Source organism: Hippopotamus amphibius, chromosome 9 (genome assembly GCF_030028045.1).
Source record: "Hippopotamus amphibius kiboko isolate mHipAmp2 chromosome 9, mHipAmp2.hap2, whole genome shotgun sequence".
NCBI classification, from domain to species: domain Eukaryota; kingdom Metazoa; phylum Chordata; class Mammalia; order Artiodactyla; family Hippopotamidae; genus Hippopotamus; species Hippopotamus amphibius.
Window position 1 is genome coordinate 99,118,468 of NC_080194.1, and position 25,624 is coordinate 99,144,091.

Below are 25,624 nucleotides of genomic sequence, written 5' to 3' on the forward strand. Positions count from 1 at the left end.
ATGTAAGTGGGTTGGATGCTCTGTTTTATTACTAGTTTCCTGGTTAAGGCCATGATGATATGACACACTGTCCTGTGCTCTCTGAAGTTGCTTCATGGCAAGCCCTGCTTCCAGAAAGAGTGATTCCTCCCAAATAGGAGTGTACATATGAGAAGCATTCTGTATCCTTGGGCTTCAGTTATGTACAACCTGTTAATGAATTCTGCTAATATGGAAAAAAATAGGCACATTCTCAGTTTTGTCTCTTTATTTGTTTACTAGCCAAAGAACACTTATCTGCTAAAGTTCATTTGTTTTGTCTACCAGAGAGGCATGCAGGGAAAAAAATCCTATAATTACTGTTTTGAACTTATATACCTAATATTAAGAAAAATCATTATCTTAGAAGCCAGGTACATTGGGAGTGATTATTATTATTAGTGAATAATATTAGTGAATGATATTATTAGTATTACAGGATAAATCCTTCACTTACAGAAGACTTTATAGAGTGTTTCTTTAAATTAAATGAAAGGGTTTGAGACTCAAAAGGAAAAAGCAGAAGCCTTTCATGATATTCTGTCTCAAGTTAAAGCCCAGTATGTAAAGCATCTCTGCAATTCTGGTAGAAGACAAACACTGAGCCTTCCTGTTCGTTTCTGAGATACTTTTGCTTAATCCTTGGAGCTATAAGGAACACAGTTTGAAATCAGTTAACAAACTTAAAGAGGCAATTTATCATGTCAAGTAATAGGCTTATAGAGAATAAATACTGTAATAGTGGGATAAGTGATGAGTTATCAGTGGATTTCACTTAGCTTTATTTTTAGATCATTTTGTTTCCATTTATGTTACTTATTTGTGCCATTTAAGCCTTATCAAAGACATAGCACTAGTTGATGATTTATCTGATAATTATAATATGTAAAACATACCTATGTGCATAGTAAATATTTTATTTTTTTAATTTTTATTTTATATTGGAATATAGTTGATTAACAGTATTGTGTTAGTTTCAGGTATACAACAAAGTGATTCAGTTATACAGTACATATACATATAGCTATACTTTTTCAAATTCTTTTCTCGTTTAGGTTATTACAGAGTGTTGAGCAGAGTTCCTTGTGCTATACAGTAGGTCCTTGTTGGTTATCTATTTTAAATATAGTAGTCTATACATGTCAATCCCAAACTCCCAATATTTCTTTTTTGATAGCAAAGCATTGTCTTATATTTAAATAATGTCTTAGGATTTAGTGAGCTCTATAGATATCTCAGAATCTCATTAATTCCATTTCTATTTGTTGTGAACTATTTATTTTTAAGTAGTAATTTCTCAGTGTAGTTTAGCATTTAGCGCAGGGCTGTCATAGATACCCTAATCAATGGCAGCATTGGTAACAGAATTGAGTTTTCTAAAATTTTCATTTTGTTTGCTAGACTCATTGGTTTTAAGGCTTCCACAGATTTCAACAGTGAAAATCTCAGCAGCCACGGTGCCTGACATACAGAAAGTGCTCAATAAATAGTGTTTTTATAATTCTAGTTTTTTTTTAATTCTAAACTTTAAATGTCTTTTGTAACTGTTTCTTATTCTGATTTACCTAAACAGACTTTTTACCATACAAAGAAATGAAAACCCACACTGTGAAAACAGTACTCAGAGGGAAATAGAAAGTAATCTAAACCTCTCCCTTTTTTATTACACTTTGCTTTATGGAAATAGTCATGGACATGACACAGAGGACCATCCTCATTGATTTTGTATGTTTGTTTGGTTGGGAAAGGTGGTCCATGTAATCTCTCTGAAAATATATTTGTCCTTTTTCTTTCTGGCTTAAGGTCTTATATTTTTTGAGTCATATATTCTTTATTTTAAGAGGAAAGAGATATTTTATTAAAAAGCATAATATATAATGGAATGAAAGTAAACTATAATCAGGGATTCATGTTCTACTTAAGTCATGCTTTACCCTGTCAACACTTGAAATCAAGATGTGCCTGTGGGTAATCATTTGACAATAATTATTTGTTTGCCTGTGTTAAAATCCTTTATTTATAGCTGTATATTTTTTATTTCTTTTTTTCCACAGTCTAAAACTATAACAGTAACGAATTCAGATACAGCAAATGAAGTTATCAACATGTCACTACCAATGCTAGGGATAACTGTAAGTTACTCTGCTAGATATTCTTAATTAAAAACAAACTTTGATACTTTGATTCTTATAAATATTATCCCTTCCATCATAAGACAGCTGATTATTAGAGATACCAGAGTCATATTTTGCCCCCCAAAACATAGAAAATAAGAACAGTAAAGTTTTTTATTCTTTTTGAAGGTTTGGTTTTGTTTTTAATCGAAGTGTAGTTGAATTACAACATTGTATTAGTTTCAGGTGTACAACATAGTGACTTGATGTTTTTATAGATTATACTCCATATAAAGTTATTATAAAATATTGGCTATATTCCCTGTGCGGTACATCACATCCATGTATGTTATTTATTTTATACCTAGTAGTTCATACCTCGTAATCCCCTTCACCTGTCTCGTCCTTCCTCCTACCCTACAACTCATTGGTAACACTAGTTTGTTCTCTGTATGTCTGTTTCTGTTTTTTGTTTTATGTATGTATGTATGTATGTATGTATTTATGGCTGCATTTGGGTCTTTGTTGCTGTGTGCAGGCTTTCTCTAGTTGTGGCGAGCAAGGGCTACTCTTAGTTGCAGTGTGCAAACTTCTCAGTACAGTGGCTTCTCTTGTTGCGGAGCATGGGCTTCAGTAGTTGTGGCACAAGGGCTCAGTAGTTGTGGCTCATGGGCTCTAGAGTGCAGGCTTAGTAGTTGTGGCACATGGGCTTATTTGCTCCAAGACACGTGGGGTCTTCCCAGATCAGGGCTTGAACCCTTGTCCCCTGCATTGACAGGCGGATTCTTAACCACTGCACCACCAGGGAAGTCCCCTGTTTCTGTTTTGTTACATCTTTTCATTTGTTTTATTTTTTAGATTCTGCATATAGATGAATACATACAGTATTGTCTTTTGATGACTTATTTCACTAAGCATAATACCCTCCAGGTCTATCCATGTTGTTGCAAATGGCAAAATTTTCATTCTTATTTATGGCTGAGTAGTATTCCATTTTATACACACATACTGCATATTCTTCATCCATTTATCTGTTGATTGGCACTCAGGTTGCTTCAATATCTTGGATATTATAAATAATGCCACTATGAACATGGGGGTGTGTGTATCTTTTCAAATTAGTGTTTTTGTTTTCTTTGGATATATACCCAGGAGTGGAATGGCTGGATATTATGGTAGTTATATTTTTATTTTTTTGAGGAACCGCCATACTATTTTCCACAGGGGCTGCACCAATTTAATTCTCACCAACAGTGTATACGGGCTCCCTTTTATCCACATCCTTGAAAACATTTGTGATTTGTGGTTGTTTTGATGACAGCCATCCTTAAAAGTGTAAAGTAATATCTCATAGTTTTGATTTGCATTTCTCTGGTAGTTAGCGATGTTGAGCATCTTTTCATGTGCCTGTTAGCTAGCCATCTGTAAGCCATCTTTGGAAAAATGTCTATTCAGGTCTTCTGCTCATTTGGGGATTGTATTATTTGTATTTTTGATACTGAGTCATATGAGCTGTTTAAATATTTTGGATATTAACCCCTTGTCAATCATATCATTTACAAATATCTTCTCCCATTCTGTAGCTTTTCTTTTTTGTTTTGTCAATAGTCTCCTTTGCTATGCAGAAGCTTTTAGTTTAATTAGGTCTCATTTCTTTATTTTTGCTTTTATTTGTTTTGCCTTAGGATATAGATCCAAAAAAATATTGTTATGATTTATGCTAAAAAATATTCTGCCTATATTCTCTTCTAGAAGTCTTATGGTTTCTAGTCTTAACATTTAGGCCTTTAATCCATTTTGACTTTATTTTTATATATGGTAGGGAAAATATTTTAAATTAATTTTTTACATGTAGCTGTCTGGTTTTCCCAGTACCACTTATTGAAGAGACATTATTTTCTCCATTGTATATTCTTTCCTCCTTTGTTGTAGATTAATTGACCATATATGTGTGGGTTTATTTCTGGATTCTCTATTCTGTTACATTAATGTATGTGTCTGTTTTTGTGCCAGTATCATACTGTTTTCTTTGTTGTTGTTATAAATATATTTGTTTGTTTGTTTATTTTTACTGGTTGCATTGGGTCTTTGTTGCTGCTTGTGGGCTTCCTCTAGTTGTGGCAGGTGGGGGCTACTCTTTGTTGTGGTGCACGGGCTTCTCAGTGCAGTGCCTTCTCTTGTTGCAGAGCACGGGTTCTAGGCGCATGGGCTTCAGTAGTTGCAGCACTCAGGCTCAGTAGTTGTGGCTCACAGGTGTAGTTGTTCCATGGCATGTGGGATCTTCCCAGCCCAGGAATCAAACCTGTGTCCCCTACATTGGCAGGTGGATTCTCAACCAGTGCACCAGCAGGGAAGTCCCTATACTGTTTTGATTACTGTAGCTTTGTAGTATCATTTGAAACCAGGGAGCATGATACCTCCAGCTTTGTTCCTTTTTCTCAAGATTGCTTTGGCTATTCAGGATCTTTTGTGGTTCCATACAAATTTTAGGGTTATTTGTTCTAGTTCTGTGAAAAATATCATGGGTATTTTGATAGGGATTGCATTAACTGTCAGTTGCTTTGGGTAGTATGGACACTTTAGCAATATTAATCCTTCCAATCAATGAACATGTGTTATCTTTCCATTTATTTGTATCATGTTCAGTTTCTTTTATCAATGTTATATAGTTTTCAGAATGTAGGTCTTTCACCTAGGACAGTAAAGTTTTAATATTAGCTTAATATTGAGTGTTCTTCTTCCACTCCCATTTTATAACCTCTGTGAACTGAAAAGCTTAATAAGATTAGACTATAATTTTAGAGTGATAATAATATGCAGTTTAATTTTATATCTTATATACATACAGTTAGGGGGATTTTGGGGTATAAGAGTCTTAATAAGTAAGCTTCAACCTCCTTTCCCTCTTCTCACTTGTCACTATATGACTGTTCTTTCCCTGTCTCCTCTCTTGGTGCTTCTTCTTTACCTAATTATTCATTTATTATCCCAAGATTCAGTTAGTCTTAGGATGATGAATTCTGAAGGATTTGCCCTACAATAGAATTTTTACATAAAGAACATATGGCTAGTAACCATATTCACTGGCTGCAGGTCCAGAGGATGAGGTAGATGGTACCTCCTAATGAATTAGTAAATTTAAAAGTAAGCTTTGAATTAAATCATGGATTTAAAGATTTTTAGTATGCACACCACATTTTCCTGTTTTGCTTTTAGCTTCTGCTTCTTTCTGTTTCATGGGCCAATGTTGAGTTTTTGAAATTTTATTAGTAGAGAAGATTGGAATGTTTGAGAATGAGGGTGGGAAAGAGAATTGGAAAGTTCTCATGTCCTCACTACTGGTATATAAAAACCACACAGTGGGTACTTGTATTAAAGGGAATGACTTTCAGAAAGATGGAACTAAAAGAAGCACTTGAACAGCACCATTCCTTGAGTGAGATTTTCTGTAAGTGGGAAAACATGGTGTTACTAAGATGTGACATAACATATATTTAAAATATGCCATAGTCTTAACTGTGTTTCGATTTGCTTTTACACATTGCCACTATAAGCCATTAAGAACTCAGGGCAACCAAAATTTAGAATAATAAATCTGATTTATTTTAGTTAAATTTAATAATGTATTTAAGTTGTAATTAAATATATATGCACTAGATAAAGCAGGCACCTCTGCATTGATTTCTAAGCTTTTAAAATTATACATTGGGAGAGAATGAGTAGTTTAAGAGGAAGGGAGATTAATTAATGATGACTTATTTTCTTATTTATGATTTTCTTTTGGTTAAAGTGATCAACCTCATCAGACCAAAACTATTTCTGTTCAGTATAATCAAGAATTGAGGCTGCTTGGTTGTACTGTTCTAAGGGATTATTAAAATGTTTTCAGACACTACAAAAAAACAAAGGATTTTTACTAGATTGCTCTTCCTGTTTGCAATAAAATTTTTTGACTAGGGGATAGGGAAGGAAGTGACAGAGTCAGGGAGGTTATTAGGAGGGGTAATCTCCTAGCCAGGACCCTCCATTATAAGATCAGGGTCATGATTTTAATCAGAAGATAAAGGCAAGAATATTAAATATTACCAATCTATTTTAGTTTTATTTAAAGTATTTTTGGTTTATTCTCTTCTGGAGGATACAGCAAAGTCTACATAATTTGTATTATTTCTTTCAAATGGGACTTTAAATACTGCTGGGTTGTAATTCTGCTAGTGAACAGTTTCATTGTTCACCATAACTGGGCCTATTCTCTAGACAGAATTCTTGTCCTTTCTGTCCCCAGGACTGGATTTGCCCAAAATAAAGCCAGTGTGGACTGTGCCAGCTACCTATCTCCTCTCCTCAAAGCCCCTTGGTCATTATTCTCCTTCCACTCAGAATCAGCTAAACTAATAATCAGCCTTTGAGATTTTACTTTTTCATCACAGACGCATCAGTGTTGTGACTTTCTGGATAACAAGCTTGTCTTTGCAGAGACATATTGGAGGTTAAGTCCAATATTCTCTGAGAAGTTCAGAGGTAGCAGAAGTCAGGACTCTGAAGAAGATCGATTTACCTTTTAGAAAACCAGGAAGTTTCTTCTTCCTTTTTAAAATATGATTTCATATCCTGTGGGCCCCATGATAGTGAGGGCCTGATTCTACTGCAGTTCAGGGATCCCTAGTCGTCGCTAGGCAAGAGGGGCAGGATTCCTGAGTCCTCTGTTGGGGATTAGAGCACGAGAGTTGGGTTGTAGGAATCAGCACTGCCATGTTCAAAGGCCATATCCACCTCCATGAACCTGAAAAGCATTTATATTGTCCCTGGGTTTTTCCCTTTTTTTTTTTTTTGCAAAACATAAAAATGCCCCAAAATGTATCCTTATTCATTTACGAAATGTGAAATAATTATTTTGATTCTTTTCTCTCCAAGGGCTCTGAGAGAGAGTACCAGTTATGGGTCAATTCTGGCAAAGAAGAGGCTCCATACCCACTCATTGGTAAATTTCTGTGAAAATCTAAGATAGTATTGATTGTGTTTTGATTGTAATTCTAAATGTCTCAGAGAATTGGTATATAGCCCTAAATTTAAATACTATTAAATATTAAATCTTCTGTTATATTCATATATTAATTTAGTAAATATCTATCAAGTATTTTCTATGTGCCAGATAAAAATTCATTCAAGCATCTGATGGTATAGCTGGGAAGAGAAATGTAAATTTTCCTTTTTTTTTTTTTTCACTTCACAAAGAGAACTATCTTGTCAACCTTTTTAAATTTTTTTCTGAAAGAAAGCAATGTGTATTGGTATTCCTTTTTCCCTATATATTTATTTTTCATATTCAGTTTTTGAATATCCTGTTACCTTTCCTACCTACTACTTGCCTCTGTGGAAGACTGTCTATAATGCAATCATGGCTCACTTTATTGGTGAGTGTTTAACACCTGCCCTTCACCCAGAACTTTCCTAGGCATCATAAAGATAATGAAATTAAACCATTTAGATCCCTAAATACCTTCATGGACTAACTTAGCAATAACTGCTACTTTACTAATTATTTTGCTATTTCTCTAGCCAAACTTTCCAGCATTTGTTTTGAAGAATTATTGGTAAATAGGTTACATCTTCACCTTGTTTAAATCATTTAGCTAAAACATATTCTTGATCAGTGAGACCATTCAGTGTGGTTAACAGAAATAAACCAATTACAATAAAGGACAGTATCTGTAGCAGATCTTGAGATGGTGACATTGATAGTGATAGTGATGATTTCTGTTAATAATTTTTAATGCTTACTATCTGCCAGACGTGGTGCAAAGCATATTATATGTAATCATTTCTTTATCTGTGAGATCACTACTGTGTAATTCAGGTTTCAAATAATCTGAATAATCTAAAACCAAACTTTTCTATGAATTGTATATTCTCAGACTTAAAGCAAGTCATTATGCACATAGCTGGGGACAAAATTCACTGCATGTCCAGTTTCTTTATGTTGTCATTTTTGTAAAAGTCAATGAGCAAAAATTAAAGCTGCAATTAAAAACCAAACGAGTGCTTAAAATAATTGTTAATAAAATATATTAATTTAATTAAAACTATATAGATGGTAACTCTCAGGCTTAAACACCTTCAAGCTTCTTTTCTCTCACTAAAAAAAAACCATGGGACATGATTGTCCCATGTTGCTAATTTTACTTAGCAACAATTCTCCATTGCATATTTTAACATGCCTTGCAAAAACCAGTTGTAAATTAGCTATTGGCTATTTTGATAAATTGATTTTGTTTTATTGCTGTTATAGAAGTCCTTTTTTTGCCTTAATCCCTGAAAGTTGCTGTAGTACGTGATGTTAATGGAACATTGACATTGTAGCCTATGCCAGATAGAAAGGAAAAGGAAGAGTTCACTGAGTTACATTCTGTGATAAATCTGGAATAGAAGAGAGTTTACTCTCTTTAAAAACTAAACTAAATCTATGGTACAGTGGTACTTGATTAATTAAGAAAATGCAGTTACCTAAGAGTACTAAAGTGCAAAACATCATGTTGCAGTCAGATGTCCAGGGTTTAGTTTTTCTAGTCTGAAAATTTCTGTTTGAATCTTGTCTCTTTGTTTCTAATACTCTGCAGTCTTCCTTCTAATTATTCCTATGAAAAAAACCTTAGAGGGAAGTAATGGGAGGGAAGCGTAAGTCAAACAAAACCAGTCCAAGTGTTCTTGAGTAACTCTAATTATATAACTAATAAAAAGTATAAAATGTCTTCTTGAGAAAGATACCTTGTATTGAATAACAGTAATAATAGTGATGCTTGAAATATAAAGTTTTTGCCCTTATTATTTAAATAATATTAACTATGAAGGTTTATTTATTTTATCCTTATAATGCTGTGAGATAGGTAGGGTAAATACTTTAAATCATGGATTTAAGACTGAGAGAGGTCAAGGATTGGCTGAAGATTTAAAGATACAGTTAGTGTCAAAGGAGAAACTAGAATACCTTTAAATATTCTCAGATGTGAACATAGGAAAAGTCAACATTATGCAACTCACAGACTAATCTGTGCATTCCCAAACAAGGTATTCTTGAGACATTTTTTTCTCTTTGCTTTTTTTTCCTCCCTCACTCCAAAAAACAAAAACAAGAACAAAAAAAAAATACCCTGGTTGGGCCACCTGCATTATGCACTGGTCTGCAACTATGAGAGTATACACAGTGATCATTAAGTCAACAAAAGGATTTATACCACAAGTCCCAGGAGCAAATTGCCATACGTTCCAGTACATAGCACACACGCTCACCTGTATCAGTGAGCCTAAAGTCTACATTTAGACTTTTTTCTCTGTGTAGGACATGAATATCCCTATGGAATTAAAATGAGCCATCTTCGAGACACAGCACTCCTGACGCAGGGATCAAAGGATTCCCCCACACCTTCCAACTTCCAGGAGCCCTTCCTCATGGAACAGCTGCCCCGAGAGATGCAGTGCCAGTTCATCCTGAAGCCCAGCCGCCTGGCTGTGGCCCAGCAGTTGAGTGGTGAGTTTTCTTCTCCCTCATAGAGCCTTTTTTTAGCAAAACTTTTCATTCCTGAAAGCAAAGTTTTCAAAGTTCTTTGCCTTTATACAGGCCCAAACAGGCAGATGAAGTATTTTTTCTTTTGCATATGCTAAGTGTTTTGAAAGGAAAGATGGAATTTTAGAAGATCTTTTATAAATCAGCAGTAGGAGTGACTGACTTGTAATCAACAGTTACTAACTGCAGTAGCATCTGTTCCTTCTTTCTTCATTAGTCTTTCCCCTTTAACCTTATGCCCACAGAAGAATCAAAGGCACCAGGCAATACTGCAGGTGCTTCAGTGCTTTCTTTGTACTGTAATACTTTGCATAGTGTGTTCCCCCTAAATGGTCACATTATAAAAAGGAGGCTGTCAGTGATGGATGTCAGGAGACTCTGATGCCCTACCTGGATTAAGATGATTTCCACAGAAAACTGTCCTTAGTCTACTAATCTATTCTGATCCCTGTGAATGTAGCCATCTCCTACCCTCCCCATAATAAAGACTCCAGAATGACAGAAATGCTTTTCAACATAGGAGGACTGTCATTAAGTACCCTAATCCAAGTATGAGCTTTACGCCCTCAGTCTGAAAGTAAGATCGTGTGGAAAACAGAAGAAAATATATCATGTCAAAAAGTGTGAGTGGGATAGTAGAAAATTGATGTTGAATTTTTGTAGCTGCCTTTGTCAGTTTAAACACACTGGGGGACCCAATGAACAGTGGTCATTGTTTTATACTCATCCCCCAACGCATGCATGTCCAACGCTATCACTTTCTGTTGATGACCTAGCCTCAAACTTCATACTTTATTGAAGTCATTGGTCAGGAGTCCCTAATCTTGCTAACACCAGCTGTAAAAAGTGATCTTGCATTTGTACCAGTCCTCCTCTCCTATAATGGTAAATTGAGGTTTCAAATCCTAAGGCTATTTACTCACATCTTTGGGCCATTTTGAAGGGGTATTATAGAGGTGTTACAATTTCCCATCCACTAAAATGGGAGCTCCATGAAGGTAGAGAGTTTGGTCTGTTCTGTTTACTGCTATATTCCCAGCACCTGAAACAGTATCCGCATATATAAAAAAGTATCCAATAAATATTAGTTGAATTAGTTTATTAATAGGTCTCTTGTTAGTGTTCATTAAAGACATAAAGGGAATGTTGCCTTTATAACTAAGCTGAGGAGAATAATATTTTACTCTTCTACCTTTATACCCATGTTTTTCAAAACTGTTTCTCTGGGTCCCTTGTCAGTGAAATGAAATGAAATTTAATTAATTGGACCAAAATAATCAAGGGTCAAGAAATCCTAAGGGTTTTACCCAGTTTTGCCAATGACTTGCTTAATTAAATTGTAGGCATCCTCTACTTATTAATCCTCTGTCTCTCCCTGTTGAAAGTTAAGATAATAATGGTTGCAGCTATAAGATGATTCATGATAAATGGGATCAGGGATGGAGTAACTATAAACCAATGGTGGCAACCTACCTGTGTAGCTAAAAAATTAACAGGTGAACCAGTTTTATATTTTTTTAATATAGGGGATTTTGATGAACAGCTGTTTTGGAAACCACTGACTTAGATCAGAGATCAACTTACAGACTTTCTCTGTAAAGGACCAGGTAGTAAAATTTGCAAGTCAGCAGACAAAATTGAGGATATTACGTGGGTACTTACATAACAAGAGAGATAAATTTCCACAAATTTTTCATTAATGATATTCAACATGTAGTGATAATTGAGTAGGATTTTATGTAATACAGATATACTAATGAGAAGAATTGAATTCTTTTTGGGAAATAATATTTCATGTAACTGGGGTTCAAAATTAGTATTCCAATTATCATAATTGAATGCAAAATGTTCTGATCTATAATGAGATTTTATATATTTCATCATCTTTTAAAATATCTTTTCACACAGTTAGGTACTGCCAAATACTAATATGTCATCCTACAAGCATATAATTTTAATTGAGCGTAATCCTCTCTTTGGAGGCATTTGTAGAATTTTGTTAGATTTTTCCTTTGATATTTGCCTTTTGGCATGTGATTTCATTGCAGATTAATCACTTCCAATTGAAGGTTAGGTGGAAATTAAAGTATTTTGAAATAGTTCCGTTTGAAATAGTTTTGCACAGTTCAGTTGCACAAATGATTTTGAAATATAGAAGATTCCTTTGCACTTGCATTAAAGCTGGTAAATACTGCTGGAATTGTAGTTTGAGCCCAGGAAGTTCATCTGCTACAAATTTTTATGGAAATGTAGATCTCACTTCTTGTTTTGACTTTAGACAGCAAGAGAAGTGTAAAAGTAGCTTTATGTTACTTGTCCATTAAATGTCTTAAATGTCAAATTATTGTTTTCGCTTTCTTCAGATAATTATCCAGCAATGGAAATGCTGTATCATATGGTTGTACTCTTTTTAGTTTTTTGAGGACCTCCATACTGGTTTTCATAGTGGCTGCACCAAATTACATTCCCACCAGCAGTGCCTATGAGTGTTCGCTTTTCTCTACATCTTCACCAACACTTGTCTTTTTTTGTCACTTTGATAATAGCCATTTTAACAACTGTGAGTTAATATCTCATCATGGTTTTTATTTGCATTTCCCTGATGATAGTGATGTTGAGCATCTTTTCATATGCCTATTGGCCATTTGCATTTCCTCTTTGGAAAAATGTTCAGGTTCTCTGCCCATTTTTCAATCAGGTTGTTTGGTTTTTTTGCTGTATGAGTTCTTTATATATTTTGGGTGTTAACCCCTTATCAGATACATGATTTGCAAATATTTTCTCCCATTCAGTAACTTGAATTTTTATTTTGTTGATTGGTTCCTTTACTGTGAAAAAGCTTTTTAGTTTGATGTAGTCCTTTGTTTATTTTTGCTTTTGTTACCTTTCCTTTGCTTTTGGTGTCAAATCCAAAAAATCATTGCCAGGACCAATGTCAAGTAGGTTACCCTCATATTTCTTTCCAGAAGTTTTATAATTTCATGTCTTACATTGAAGTCTTGATCCATTTTGAGTTAATTTTTCTGTATGGCATTGTCCAGTTACATTTTTTGCATGTTGCTATCCAGTTTTCCCAGCACCACTTATTGAAGAAAGTATCCTTTCCTCATTGTATGTTCTTGGCTCCTTCGTTGTAAATTAATTGACCATAAGTGCATACGTTTATTTCTGGGTTCTCTATTCTATTCCATTGATCTGCGTATCTGTTTTTATGCCAATATCATACTGTTTTGATTGCTATAGCTTTATAATATAGTTTGAAATTAGGAAGCATGATGCCTCCAGCTTTGTTCTTCCTTCTCAATATTGCTTTGTCTATTTGGGGTCTTCTGTTGTTCTATACAAATTTTAGAATTGTTCTATTACTGTGAAAACTGCCATTGGAATTTTGATAGGGATTGCATTGAGTCTGTAGACTGCTTTGGAGATTTTAACAATATTAAAATGAGCATGGAATATCTTTCCATTTATTTGTGTCTTCTTCGGTTTCTTTCATCAGTGCCTTATAGTTTTCAGTGTACAGGTCTTTTACCTTGGTTAAATTTATTCCTAGGTATTTTATTCTTTTTGATGTAATTATAAATGGGATTATTTTCTTAATTTCTTTTTCTTATAGTTTATTATTAGTGTATAGAAACACAATGGATATCTGTATATTGATCTTACATCCTACAATCAACTGAATTCATTTATTAGTTCTAAAAGTTTTTTTGGTGGAGTCTTTAGAGTTTTCTGTATATAGTATTATGTTATCTGCATATAGTGACAGTTTTACTTTTTCCTTTCCAATTTAGATACCTTTTATTTCTTTTGCTTGCCTACTTGCTTTGGCTGGGACTTGCAATACTATGTTGAATAAAAATGGTGCGAGTGAGCATCCTTATTTTGTTTCTGTTCTTCAAACCACAGAAGACCCCAAATTGAGTATGATATTAGCTGTCATATGTGACCTTTATTATGTTGAGGTACAATTCCTCTATTCCCACTGTGTTGAGAGTTTTTAATCATAAGTGGATGTTGAATTTTGTCAAGTGCTGTTTCTGTATCTATTGAAATGATCATATGATTTTTATCTTCTGTTTTGTTAATGTGGTGTATCAAGTTGATTGATTCGCAGAATATGACCATCCTTGTATCCTTGGAATAAATCCAACTTGATCGTGTCATATGATTCTTTTAATATATTGTTGAATTCAGTTTGATGGTGTTTTGTTGAGAATTTTTGCCTATTTGTTCATCAGAGATATTGGCTTATAAGTTTATTTTCTTGTGGTTTCCTTGTCTAGTTTTGGTATCAGAGTAATGCTGGCCTTGTAAATGAGTTTGAAAGTATTCCATTCTTGTCTATTTTTTGGAAGACTTTGAGAAGGATTGGTATTAATTCTTCTTTGAATGTTTGGTAGAATTCACCAGTGAAGTTGTCTGGTCCTAGACTTTTATTTGTAGGGAGTTTTTAAATTACTGAATCAGTCTCCCTACCAATAATCAGTTTGTTCAGATTTTCTATTTCTTCATGTTCAGTGTTGAAAGTTTGTATGTCTCTAAGAATTTATCCATTTCTTCTAGGGTATCCAATTTGTTGGCATGTAATTTTTCATAGTAATCTCTTATGATCCTGTGTATTTCTGTGGTATCAGTTGTAACATCTCTTTCACTTCTGATTTTATTTATTTTAGCTCTCTTTTTTATTGGGTCTGGCTAAAGGTTTCTCAATTTTGTTTATTTTTTCAAAGAAACAGTTCATTGATCTCTTCTAATGTCTTCTGGTCTCTATTTCATTTACTGCTGCTCTAATATTTGTTATTTCCTTCCTTCCAGTAACTTTAGGTTTAGTTTGTTCTTCTTCTAGTTCCTTGATATGTAAAGTTAAGTTCTTTACTTAAGTTTTTTTGTTTGTTTGTTTCTGGAAGTAGGCATTTACTGATACGAACTTCTCTCTTAGAACTGCTTTTGCTGCATCCCATAAGTTTGGTATCTTATATTTCCATTTTCATTTGTCTTGAGGTATTTTTCATTTTCACTTTTGATTCCTTCATTGACCCATAGGTTGTTCAGTAGCATGTTGTTTAATCTCCACATTTGTGAATATTCCAGTTTTCTTGTGTGATTGATTTCCAGTTTTATACCATTGTGGTCAGAAGAGATGTTTGATATGGTTTCAGTCTTCTTAAATTTGTTAAGACTTATTTTGTGGCCTAATATATGATCTATCCTGGAGAATGTTCCATGTGCACCTGAGAAGAATGTATGTTCTATTGATTTTGGATGGAATGTTATTTGTGTGTGTGTATGCGTGTGTCTGATTCATCTGATTTAACTTGTTCATCTGATTTAACTTGTCATTTGAGGCTTTCTTAATTATTTTCTGTCTGAATGATCTATCCATTTATGTAAATGGGTTATCAAAGTCCCCTACTATTATTGTATGCTGTTTATTTCTCCCTTTAGGTCTGTTAACATTTGATACATATGTTTAGGTGCTCTTATGTTGGGTGCATAAATATTTACAGATGTTATGTCCTCTTGTTGGATTGACCCCTTCATCATTTTGTAATGCCCTTCTTTGTCTCTTCCTACAGTCTTTGTTTTAAATTTTATTTTGTCTGATGTAAGTATAGCTGCTCCAGCTTTCTTTTAGTTTCCATTTGCACAAAATATCTTTTCCCATCCTTTATTTTCAGTCTGTGAAAGTTCTCAGGTCTGAAGTGAGTGTTGTAGGCAGCATGTAGATGAGTTTTGTTTTTTTATCCATTCAGTCCCTCTCTGTCTTTTGATTGTTTAGTCCATTTATATTTGAAGTAGTTATTGATAGATATGTTATTGCCATTTTAATTTTTTCTGGCTGTTTTGTGGTTCCTCTCTTCATTTCCTCTCTTCTTGCTCTCTTCCTTTGTGGTTTGATGGCTTTTTTTAGTGATATGCTTAGGTTCCTTTCTCAGTCTTTTGTGCATCTACTTTAGGTTTTTGCTTTTTGGTTACTATGAGACTTACATGTAACAACTTATATTTATAGCATTATTTTTTATGTTGATACCAACTTAACTTTGAACACATCTTTACATCTTTTTATCTTGTATATCCCTTACTTAAATATTGTAGTTACAGTTATTTTTACCATTTTTGTCTTTTACCCTTCATATTAGCTTTATAAGTAATTTATTCAGTACCTTTACCATATATTTACCTTTACCATTGAGATTTATACTTTTATATGTTACTAATTAGTGCCCTTTCTTTTCAGCTTAAAAAAGTGTCTTTAACATCTCTTATAAGGGTGGTTTAGTGGTGATGAACTTCTTTATCTTTTGCTTATCTGGAAACCTCTGTCTCTCCATTTCTGAAGCTAACTTTGCTAGGTAGAGCATTCTTGGTTGGAAATTTTTATCTTTCAGCACTTGGAATAAATTGTGCCATTTCCTTCTGACCTTTAAAATTTCTGCTGAAAAATCTGCTGATAGTCTTATGGGGTTTCCCTTGTACATAATAAGTTGTTTTTCTCTTGCAGCTTTCAAGATTCTTTCCTTGTCTTTAACTTTTGACATTTTAACTATAATGTGTCTTGGTATAGATCTCTGAATGTCTAGGGATCTGAATGTCTGTTTCTTTCCCTAAGTTAGAACAGTTTTCAGCCATTAGTTCTTCAAGTAAATTTTCTTCCCTTTTCTATCTTTTTTCTTTTTCTGGGGCCCCTATAATGTGATGGTTAATCCACTTGATGTTGTCCCATAAGTCATTTAAGCTAACTTTGCTTTTTTTCATTCTTTTTTCTTTTTGCTGCTCTGATTGGGTGAGTTTCTATGTCCTGTCTCAGGTTTGCTGATCCTTTCTTCTGCTTCATCAAATCTGCTGTTGACCCCACTCCCAGTAACTTTTCAATTCTATTGTAGTATTCTTTAGTTCTGTGATTTCTGTTTGGAACCTTCTTGTATTTTCTGTTTCTGTTGAAGTTCTCACCATGTTCTTCCATTCTCCTCCCAAGTGCAGTGAGCATCTTTATGAACATTACTTGAACTTTTTATCAGGTAAGTTACTTATCTCCATTTCATTAATGTTTTTTTCTGAGGTTTTATCTTGTTCTTTCCTTTAGAACATATTTCTCTGTTTTTTCATTTTGCTTGATTCTACATTAGTTTCTATGCATTAGATGAAACAGCCACTTCTTCCAGTCTTGAACTGTTGGCCTTTTGTAAGGGATGAAATTTTTCGATCAACCCTGCCCTAGCTCTTGGTTTTCTCTCAACCCTTTTTAATTGTCCAAGCAGCCTATTTTATTTTTAATAGCTTCCAGTAGTTGAGAATATAGCAAAATCAGTCAGTGTCCCAAAGGGGAGAGCTCAGTCAGCACTTTGATTCAGGCTGATTGGAAACCAGGTCCTCAGACAGCAACTTTACAAGAATGTAAATATATGTGGTCCTATAGGACTGTAAGCATAAGCCTGCTGGCACCCAGAACCAGGCTGTCTGGAGTTGTCCCCTGGCAGCAGTCACAAAAATTGGGACTCCAGGTGGGTGTATAAGCTCCTTTCTGGGAGATACCAGTGGTCTGTAGTCATGTGGGTGCAAGTACAAAGATGGTGTCCCCTGGCTATGTTCTTTGAGAGCACCTCCATAGCATCAAAACTGAAACCCTGCCCCCCCAGGGCTGAAGCTCCTGAATGAGCAAATAGGCCAGTTTTACAAAAAGACTGGGGGTGTGTTTCAGTCTGCTGTCTGTGCAATACCCTGGGAATGGTAGTCTTCCAAGAACTGTCTCTATAATTGTTAGAGTTCTGTGGGACCCAGGAATGCAAGCCCCCTGGCCAGGTGATCAGGGGGCATTCCCTGGGTGGCAGATGCAAAAACTGTGTCACAAATGTAAAAGTCGGGGCACCAGAGGTATGTAGAACCTCCCCTCCAGGAGAGAGAGGCACTGTGGAGCACAGCAGAGGGAGAGTGCACTATACTGGCTGAAGTAGAGCAGAGGAGGAGTACGAAGATGGCATCCACTGGAAAAAGGAAAAGAGGAGAAATAAAAGAGAAAAAAGAAGAGGAAGGAGGGGGGAAAGAAAAGAAGAAAAAGATGACACCCACCAGAAAGGGGGTAAAGGGTGGGGAAAGATGGTGCCCGCTAGCTTTAGCAGATAGAGGGAAAATAGGGCAGTAGTGTCCACCAGCCTCTGTCCTGGGGAGTATCCCAGCAGGCTCTTGACCCTCAGACCAGTGCTGTAAATTAGTAAGTGAATCTCTTTCACATGAAGTCTGGGTGCCTTTCAAAGGGCTGCTTCTGCACTGGGCTCTGGGATGGGTGAGCCTGGGCATATTAAGCCCTTTAAGACCCTTCCTCGATTCCACAGAGCCCCACGTGTCTTATGGGTTTGAGCCCTGTTGGTCTTCAAAGCAAAATATTTTGGGAGCTCAACCCTCAGATGCTGGATCTTAAAGGCTGGGGTGACCTATGTGGAGTATGAACCCTTCACTCCTTCTGGAGAAGCTCTGGGTGTTGAGTTCCCTCCCGACTGTGGGTCGTTGCACCAGGGCTGGGGTTTATGGTGAGATTGTGTCTCAGCCTTTTCTATCCACATGGATGTGGTTTCCCTCTTATTTACCCGATGTAACAGGGTCTCTCTGCCAGTTTGGAGGGGTTTTTTCAGAGGACGTTGTTCCAAATATAGCTGTAGATACAATGTATCCATGGGAGGAGGAGTGTTCGAGATCTTCCCACATCACCATCTTGATAAAATTTCTAATTAAGGGTTTCTTGTTGTGGTTATCACTCTTTAATAATCTATAAGCACAAACTTTTAAAAATTACAATTTTCAATATTAAGTTCCATAATTTAAACATGTAGAAACTCTAGCTTGAATCTTGCCAGGATTGTTTAGGAAAGCTGGATGTACATGAATTTCATTTGCTCTACATTTACATCATCCTAATATTTTTATAGTAATTGCATGTTTTTTCATCAGCCTTTGACATTTAGAAAAAATAAGCACTGTGCATTAATAGCTCTGCAAGAAAGTAAACCTTAATGAAATTTTTTTTTCTCTCAGTCCCAAAGGAAATGTGAACTCTAAAATTGACTGTTGTACATAATAAAAGGCATGGCTGCAGCTGAAAGCATTTATAATAAAATACAGGACTCAATTTCTACTTTATTCTCTGTCTACACTCATCAGATAGCTGGGTATATGACTTTATGATAGAGCATTCTTCCTAAGAAGAAGTGTGTGAAAGCTAAAAAATCAAGTAAATCTGATAGTTTTCAAAATAGTGAAACCAGATTAAATGTGAGGAAACTAGACTGAGTACAACTATTCAACATATGTAAACATATATATTAAACAAGCGCAGATTGACATTGCTGGCATACAGGAACCCCCTTCTGGATTTAAGAATGGGTTCAGTTTCCTTTTCTGTTTTTTAAAATGGTAGAGGTTGGGAGTGTCAGGGCAGGAAGGAAGTGCTTTAGTTAAGCAGAGTCTGGTATTCCTTCCTGTCTGCATACTTCCTGAAGGCTGTTACAGCTGGAGAAAGGGTGTGGGAAGGAGGTCCTCTTTGTGGAGAGGAGATTGGTGTTTTAGCAGCTTTAATCAAGATTGCTATGACGTATGCCCTGAGCAAAGTAGTATCAATACTTTTCATACACTATCCTACTTAATAAGGCTTTGAGGTGTAGGTAATAGTCTCATTTTAAAATTGAAGAACTAGGGTAAGTAACATGCACAAATTAGTGTTTGAGCCAGGAGTCTAAGTGGGCTCCTGACTCCAGAACCAAAGACCTTTACACCTGGTGTATGCGCATTAATGATGCACTGACTATATCCTGAGGAAGCCACGGGTGGATGATGGCCTGAAGGCTATTCAGTAGAATGTTACTTATTTGATTATCCTCCCACAGTTTGGCTTTTTTAGTATTTCATTTCAGTTGGTTCTGCTGAGGAAACAAACAATATACAACACTTGTTTGAATGAGCATTTGACACTGCCGATCGTGTCTTCCCTCACAAGGTTGTCTCCCCCATTGCTCCGTTGTCAGGGAGGGCTGCGTAGCTGAGCATCATCTCTGGTGACCTGGTTGCATGTCAGGACCACACAGCCAAAGTGTATTGACTAATCCCTTGCGCTGTCCCTGGAGAAAACGGAGTCAAATGCTGTGTGGTCGCCACCTGGGGGTCATGGCCTCTCAGATCTCAGCCCTGTTAGCCTTAACTGCAAGCTATCTTGACTCTGCCCCACACACATGCATGTTTCAGGGATCAGCCAGAGATTTGGGCAGAATTTGTATACAGTGTTTGGGGCTCCTACTATTGTTTCCTCCTTTCTGGGATTCCACCCCCCCCCCCAACCTCACTTTCCAGCTGCTGTGGTTACCTCCATGTCCATTTCTTTAGTTTTTTCAAGCCAGTAAGAGTGCAGGTTTCTCTCCCAACTTCAGTCACCCTTACACCGTGGGGCCTGTCCTCACGCTAAAAAATGTAAAAATAGGAAACTTTCCCAGTACTATGCCATTCCCTTCTCCAAGTGTCAGGCTTTTACCTCCACTGTCTGCCTTCTTTTGGTCACTCTTTAGTGCCTCCAGGTAGGCTTTTATATTTTTAAATTTTGTCCAGAGTTTATAGTCGTTACCTATATGTGTTGAGAGCCAGAGTGTGTGCACGGCAGAAAGGTCCAAAAGGAACCTTAACAAGCTATCTTTTTAAATATCAAATCCTATGCAAATCCATCAATTTTCACGTTAAAATTAGATACAGATGACATCAAAAATGTTTTAGAACTATGATATCACAAAATCATCGTTGACCTTTCTTCTATTTTATTCATAGTATCTTTTACCACCTGAATGTCTTCTCGATTCAATTACTGTTTAAGAATGACTTATTGAGTACTTACTAGATGTAATTCATGATGCTAGATCCTCTACCTATTGAAATCCTGTTCATTCAAAATTCACATCAAATGCAGATGCCTCCAGGATCACTCCCTCATTCCTAATGGGTCTACCTAATGTGCTTTATTGTTCTTCTGAATGCCTTTGGGGCTTTGTTCCCCACTTATGACATTTTATTTGTTAATATACTTGCTTTCCCACCACCCACCAGTCTTGTTCCCCCATTAGATTGTAAGCTTTACCATGGCAGGGGCAGGTCGCACTCATGTTTGTATCCATCCATGCTGCCTTAAACATGCTTTTCAAAGTTGGGAACCAAAAAGATACATGAAAGTCTTTGCAGCTGGAAAAAAGGAGGGAAATGTAGAACATTACTTTCCTATCTCTGTTCTTGGTAGTAGAATGGAACATCAGGTTATAAAGCTTTCTTGTTTCCAGAGAACATCTTAATAGAGACAGATCTTCTTCCCCTAATTCTTCTCCTTCTTCTTCCTCTTTGTTTTTCTTTTCCTCCTCCTCCTCCCCCTTCTCCTCTCTCCTTTTCTCCTTCTTCTTCCTTTCTTTTTCTGTGATCTAATTTAATCTTCAACTTTTTTGTATGCTTAGTCTCAGCTTTATTTTTTTTAAGAACTTTTGTTGAGATACAGTTAACAGACAATAAAGAGCGTATGTTTAGAGTGTACAATTTGGTATCCCAGTCTCCCAATTCATTCCCCCCAACCCTCCCCACTTTCCCCACTTCGTGTCCATATGTTTGTTCTCTACATCTGTGTCTCTATTTCTGCCTTGCATTTCCTCGTTCATAGTTGTTAGCATTTGCCTTATGTATTGAGGTGCTCCTATATTGGGTGCATATATATTTGTAATTGTTATCTCCTCTTCTTGGATGGATCCCTCGATCTTTATGTAATGTCCTTTCTTTTCTCTTGTAACATTTTTTATTTTAAAGTCTATTTTATCTGATATGAGTATTGCTACTCCAGCTTTCTTTTGATTTCCATTTGCATGGAATATCTTTTTCCATCCCCTCACTTTCAGTCTGTATGTATCCCTAGGTCTGAAGTGGGTCTCTTGTAGACAGCATATATATGGGTCTTGTTTTTGTATCCATTCAGCCAGTCTGTGTTTTTGGTTGGTGCATTTGGTCCATTTACATTCAAGGTAATTATCGATATGTATGTTCCTATGACCATTTTCTTAATTGTTTTATTTTTGTTTTGGTAGGTCCTTTTCTTCTCTTATGTTTCCCACTTAGAGAAGTTCCTTTAACATTTGTTGTAGGGCTGGTTTGGTGGTGCTGAATTCTCTTCGCTGTTGCTTGTCTGTAAAGCTTTTGATTTCTCCATCGAATCTGAATGAGATGCTTGCTGGGTAGAGTATTCTTGGTTGTAGGTTCTTCCCTTTCATCACTTTAAATATATCGTGCCACTCCCTTCTGACTTGCAGAGTTTCAGCTGAGAAATCAGCTGTTAACCTTATGGGAGTTCCCTTGTATGTTCTTTGTCGTTTTTCCCTTGTTGCTTTTTATAACTTTTCTCTGTCTTTAATTTTTGTCAATTTGACGACTATATGTCTTGGCATGTATCTCCTTGGGTTTATCCTACCTGGGACACTGTGCTTCCTGGAGTTGAATAGCGCTTTCCTTTCCCATGTTAGGGAAGTTTTCAACTATAATCTCTTCCAATATTTTCTCGGGTCCTTTCTCTCTCTCTTCTGCTTCTGGGACCCCTATAATGAGAATGTTGGTGCATTTAACATTATCCCAGAGGTCTCTTAGACTGTCTTCAGTTCTTTTCATTCTTTTTTCTTTATTCTTTTCCACATCAGTGATTATCACCAATCTGTCTTTCAGGTCATTTATTTGCCCTTCTGCCTCAGTTAATCTGCTATTGGTTCCTTCTGCTGTATTTTTCATTTCAGTTATTGTGTTGCATATCTCTGTTTATTTGCTCTTTAATTCGTCTAGGTCTTTGGTAAACTTTTTGATCTTTGCATCCAGTCTTTTTTCAAAGTCCTGGATCATCTTCACTATCATTATTCTGAATTCTTTTTCTGGAAGGGTGCCTATCTCCTCTTCATTTAGTTGTTTATCTGGGGTTTTATCCTGTCCCTTCATCTGGTACAAAGTCCTCTGCTTTTTCATTTCTCTGTCTTTCTGTGGCTGTGGTTTTCAGTTCCACAAGATGAAATACTGCTGATACTGCTTGATACTGCTGTCTGCCCTCTTGTGGAGGAAGCTATCTAGGAGGTTCGTGGGTGCTTCCTTATGGGAGGGACTGATGGTGGGTTTGGCTGGGTGGGCGGAGCTCAGTAACACTTTAATCTGCTTGTCTGCCAATGGGTAGGGCTGTGTTTCCACTTTGTTGGATGTTTGGCCTGAGGCTACCCAGCGCTGGAGCTTACAGTCTCTTTGGTAGGGCTAATGGTGAACTCTGTGAGGGCTCACACCAATGAGCACTTCCCAGAACCTCTGCTGCCAGTGCCCCTGTCTCCTTGGTGAGCCACAGCTGCCCCCCACCTCTACAGGCAACTCTCCAACACCAGCAGGTAGGTCTGGTTCAGTCTCCTATGAGGTCACTGCTCCTTCTCCCTGGGTCCTGGTGAGCACACCTTTTTGTGTGCCCTCCAAGACTGGGGTCTCCGTTTCCCCCAGTCCTGTGGAGGTCCTGCAATCAAACCCCTCTGGCTTTCAAAGTCTGATTCTCTGGGGATTCCTTCTCCCGTTGCTGGACTCCCAGGTTGGGAAGCCTGACATGGGGCCCAGAACCCTCACTTTAGTGGGTGGACTTCTGCAGTATAACTGTTCTCCAGTTTGTGAGTCACCCACACAGCATTTATGGGATTTGATTTTAACGCGATTGCGCCCCTCCTGCCATCTCATTGCGGTTTCTCCTTTGTCTCTGGATGTGGGGTGTCTTTTTTGGTGAGTTCCAGTGTCTCTCTGTCGATGATTGTTCAGCAGTTAGTTGTAATTCCGGTGCTCTTTCAAGAGGGAGTGAGCTCACGTCCTCCTACTCCACTATCTTGATCCTAGTCTCAGCTTTAAAATGGGATATGTGTTGGTATGGAACCCTTTTGCTTTAAGTTGTTATGGTTCAGTAATGGAATCCCTTGTTTTATCTTTGAAAATTTAGTGCCAGAGGTCAACTAAATAGAACTGTTTTGTCCCCAGAATAGATAGGAGAATAACCCAAATGTTTGATTCTTACTTAATTTATAAAACATTGAGCCATAGTAATGAACATAGTGTAAAATGAAAGCTATAGAAATAAGATTAAGTGAATTAAATTATTTTTCCTGTTAATCTCACTTCTTCCTTAGATTCAGGTCAGAAGACATTTAAAAGGAGAAGGTCTATCATAAACTGGGCCTTTTGGCGGGGCTCTAGCACTCACCTGGATAACTTGCCCATGTCACCAACGTCTCCTACACCAGGACAGCTCTTCGGGGTTTCCCTGCCAAATATTTGTGAGAATGACAATCTGCCCAAAGCTGTCTTGGTAAGTCTCATTTTGGCTTGTAACAGTAACAGGAAAGGAGGTTTGGGAAAAGAGAGCCCTGGGAGGTACATCTGTCCCCAAATGAGAAAATTATAGACACCCATGGCTTTGACTGAAAATCCTTATAATTGCTTCAAAGAATAAAAATCAGATTAAACTATTGCAGAATAATAAGGCAGACATAATAGGAGGAGATGACCTAGTCTGCTAGTTTTAGGACAGAGCCGCGCAAACCTGCTCAGATAGACTAGAACCTACTCTGCAGGTAGAGAGTCTGCATTAGCCCTCACGTTCTGCTCACAGCCTTTCTCAAACCCTGCATTGTTCAGAAAGTCTCATTTCATCACTTTAGCAACAGAGACTAAATCTTATATTTGTATACATATGTTTTATATATATTCCAAGTCTTTAAGCATAAAGATACATCCTCTGGCATTTAGTTATCTTCTGTACATAGAAGAGATCAAATGAAAGCCACTGAGTATGTATTGTCTCGGGTTAACATAGTAAATGATCACTGTTAAGCAACACTTATTGTGTGTCCAGTATCCTCCAAGCCCTCTGCTAGATGCCTGGCATGTTTTCCTATATCGTGCGTCTGTAAGTGCCAGGTACTAGTCTAGCCACTTTATTGTTTATCCTTCACAGCAGATGTAGAGGGAAACTATCATCATCATCACCACCACCATCATTCCTACTTTACAAATTAAAGGGAAAAAACCCTCAAGTTTACCAAAGGTTACACAAAAAATTGTGTCATAGCTAGGTTCCAGATCCTGTGAGTTGCTTGTCTCCAACACCCATTCTCTTCCTACCTGGTAAGCAGAGGACACACATCTAGGAAGAAAGCAAAATGAAAGACTGAATAGAATGGAATGAATGGAGAAAGCTTCCCGGAGGAGATGATTTTGGAGGATGATTTTAAAAGAAAGAAAGAAATACATGAAGTAGAATAAAGTGTAAAGTCGCATGAAAAGAAAGACAAGCAAGTAGAGAATGACTTTGGCAAGAGCATTTCCAAATCTGGGGGAAAGAGTCCATATTAGAGAATCATGGGGAAAGAGTAGTGAAGGAGGAGAGAGACAAGGTGACATGTACCTTGAAGTGACTGTTGGTTCACAGGAGAAAGACAGTCTCGTTAAAGCAAGTGTTTAAAGTAAAATGTGTTCGATGTCGAATATAGCAAGAATAAATAGGATAAAGAGATTTAGAATACCAAAAAAATGAATTGACTTTAATCCTCCAGCAGGCCATCTAGCCCCAATCCTTCAGGGTGTTCCCCTGGTACACCCCAGCCTCTGGCAGCTGGAGAGGGCAAGTACATGTTCCCTCGCTTGATATGTAGGAAGTGCCATTTTGGTATTTTTTCCCTTTGCTTCCCCATAGGATATGCTTTTCTTTCTTAATCAAAAAGGACCCCTCACAAAAGGCATCTTCAGACAGTCAGCCAATGTGAAATCCTGCAGAGAGCTGAAAGAGAAACTGAATTCTGGAGCTGAAGTACAACTGGACTGTGAATCTATTTTTGTGATAGCATCTGTCTTAAAGGTAGGGAAAGTTCTC

General features: G+C 36.7%; 1 protein-coding gene across 7 annotated transcripts in view; it reads left to right on the top strand.

The window, feature by feature from the left end:
* Positions 1-25,624, top strand: part of ARHGAP20 (Rho GTPase activating protein 20) — a 172,648-nt gene that overhangs the window by 132,558 nt on the left and 14,466 nt on the right. For 6 of the 7 annotated variants that reach the window (XM_057748498.1, XM_057748499.1, XM_057748503.1 and 3 more), the window contains 5 exons: positions 2,073-2,150; positions 7,047-7,113; positions 9,469-9,657; positions 23,883-24,061; positions 25,448-25,609. In XM_057748498.1, coding sequence (XP_057604481.1) covers positions 2,073-2,150; positions 7,047-7,113; positions 9,469-9,657; positions 23,883-24,061; positions 25,448-25,609 — 675 coding nt within the window. Of the gene's footprint in view, positions 1-1,073; positions 1,114-2,072; positions 2,151-7,046; positions 7,114-9,468; positions 9,658-23,882; positions 24,062-25,447; positions 25,610-25,624 lie in introns of all 7 variants that reach the window. The other variant, XM_057748501.1, reaches the window with a different exon arrangement.